The sequence below is a fragment of the Eurypyga helias genome, unplaced genomic scaffold, assembly GCF_000690775.1.
Source record: "Eurypyga helias isolate BGI_N326 unplaced genomic scaffold, ASM69077v1 scaffold16170, whole genome shotgun sequence".
Taxonomy (NCBI): domain Eukaryota; kingdom Metazoa; phylum Chordata; class Aves; order Eurypygiformes; family Eurypygidae; genus Eurypyga; species Eurypyga helias.
This window is the reverse complement of record NW_010226400.1, coordinates 66,788-69,145: the sequence shown is the minus strand read 5'-3', so window position 1 is coordinate 69,145 and position 2,358 is coordinate 66,788. Positions and strand designations below refer to the sequence as shown.

The 2,358-nt window shown below is 55.4% G+C and overlaps 1 protein-coding gene across 1 annotated transcript in view; it reads right to left on the bottom strand.

Moving 5' to 3' along the window:
- Window positions 1-2,358, bottom strand: part of AMN (amnion associated transmembrane protein) — a 20,867-nt gene that overhangs the window by 6,637 nt on the left and 11,872 nt on the right. Inside the window, 1 exon segment of the mRNA XM_010153059.1 lies at window positions 1,519-1,754. Within this exon segment, the coding sequence (XP_010151361.1) occupies window positions 1,519-1,754 (236 nt within the window).

The window sequence follows — 2,358 nt, the reverse complement described above, 5'->3', positions numbered from 1 at the left end:
TGTCTTGCAGTGAGGGGCCCAAAAACCGTCCCCAGGATTCGAGGTGCAGCTTCAGCAGTGCCCAGTACAGGGGGACAATCGCCCTACAGGGGGACAGGTCCCAGCGCTGTCCCCAGGCACTTGGCTGTGCCGCCCGGTGCCATGTCTGACCACCAGCTTGGGGCAGCCCCATTGCAGATAGTGAGGAAAATCCTGCCAAATACACTCATTCAGACTTTTCCATGGGGACAACAGAATGACCCTTTCTAATTTAACCCCCCAAAAAGGACTACAAATAAATCATAAGATGGCTGGGAGGAATGGACTGGATCTGAGATGTTTTTCTTCAGTCTGGGAAGTGTTTCAGTGCGCTCGGCATCAGCGGAGGCTGAGCTGGACTGAACCAGCCTTGTCCTGCCAAGCTGCTGCTTTCCACAGGAGGCTTCTCCATGCCCTGGCACAACAGGAGGGTTTCTCAAGTCCTGGGGTGAAAATACCCTGCACAGAGCAAGAAGTGGGCTGGCTACAAAGGGGAAAAGTAACTTACAAGGTTAGTTTTTAGGAAATACGCTGTGATCACAAAAATAAAAAGCACCTTCTCCTTCCCTCTCATTGCTCAGCAGCAGCCTGCACCCCGGCACACAGCCAGCTGCAGTCCCTGGAGAGGTGGATTTGGGTGACATGCCATGGGGTAGTCCCCAGGCATCAGCAGGACCAGCATCGCTTTGAGGACCCAACACCACCCACCTCTGCATCCTTGGGGTAGGATGAGCCTCGTTGGGGTGCCACCTTGTCCAGACTCGCCTGCTCCTGCCTGGGCACCCACCGAGTTTACTGCTTAATGAGCAGTTACCTAATGCCTGGCCCCAAAATGGCAGATCCCAGGCAGCGCAGCAGTAGAAATAATAAATAACTTACTTATGAAATGTGTGCCGCATCTCCCGCTCCTGGAAGGAGCCCGTGTTTACTGCTGCAGCGCCTGTGATCTTTCACTCCTCTGACCAGTGAGGGACGGGGCTCGGCGAGCGCCTGATTCCCGGGCTGAAGCGCAGCAGGCTGCCAGCGCTTCTATAATTATCCCTCCAATCAATTAAAGAGCAGCACTGAAGCAAAGCTGGGAGGCGATAGCTGGGCCACAGGCCATGTTAAGGTCGGGGGCAGGAGGGAAGTGTCCCCAGAGGGTCCCTGAGCAGCGTGGTTGTGGACACGTGCCTGGGAAGGGGGCAGCTCCTGGGTGCTGGAGAAGATGCCATTTGCTGGTGGTTTGACCTGTGGGCACAAGCCATTTTATTTTTAATGTGAATGGTGAAATGGCCTGTGCTCCCACACTGCAGGGAGGGAGGCAAGAACAAGGTGGTAGAGGAGAAAAAACGTTGAGCCCATGCCCAGCAGCAGCCCGTGAAGCTGCAGCGCTGTGGGAGCACTCCATCACCCTGTGCAGCACCGCTCCTCCATCCCTGGCTGGTCCTTCCCATCCTGACCTACTCTGGGGCCATGGAGAGGAGTTGCTGAGCTGGTTTCTCATCCTCCCCATGTTACCTGGCCCATGAGAGAGATGCTGCGGAGGCGAATCACTCGCTGCGATGAGTCGACGTTTACCCGGAAGGAGGTTTCGGGCTGGAAGCTAACATCGTCGTAGTGGCACGGGACACGTTCCTCATCTATGGAAAAGATGCGCTCGTCCTGCCTGAGCTCCCTGTGGGCTGACACGACCTGCCATAGTGTGGGGTCAAACCACGCATGGTGCTCAGCATCGGCAAAGCTCACTGTCACACCTGGGAAAGCAACAGGAAAGGTCGAGAGTGACCCAAATCTGTGGTCCCGATGGATGTGTCTGGGCTAGTAAAACGAGGCACTGCTTGGCCCGAAGTGGAGAAGCTCACCCCGTGGGCAGGGAGCAAAGGGCTGGCCCTGGCATCCCCCTCCCAGGCAGCTCACGGAGCTCAGCAAAGCTTTCCAGTGCTCAGGGCTGGGGTCTCAGCAGCTCAGCCTGGACCCCACTTTTGGCTGCAGGCCTCTGGCCCCAGGTCCTACAGGACATTCCCCCCCTACACTTCTTTAGAGCTCACCCTTAGGTTTAGGGAGGCAAACAGCCACCCAAATGCGGAATAACAGCTAAACCGGATAAAAATGGGGATGATAATTCATGTCCCAGTTTCCAAGCAGCCTGGCATGCCTGCAGAAACGTGACTGGTCCTGTTCCCGCAGCAGGTAACCCCAAAACCAATGCCCCATTTAACCATTAACCATTTCCCTGCTGGTCACAGTATCATCACACAGAGCCCTGCTTGCTCCTCACCCTTCCCCAACAGCTGAGTCTTTACCAATTCAGCTAGCATGCGTTTGTTGGCTGAATTATTTGCATTCCTTTTAAAATCA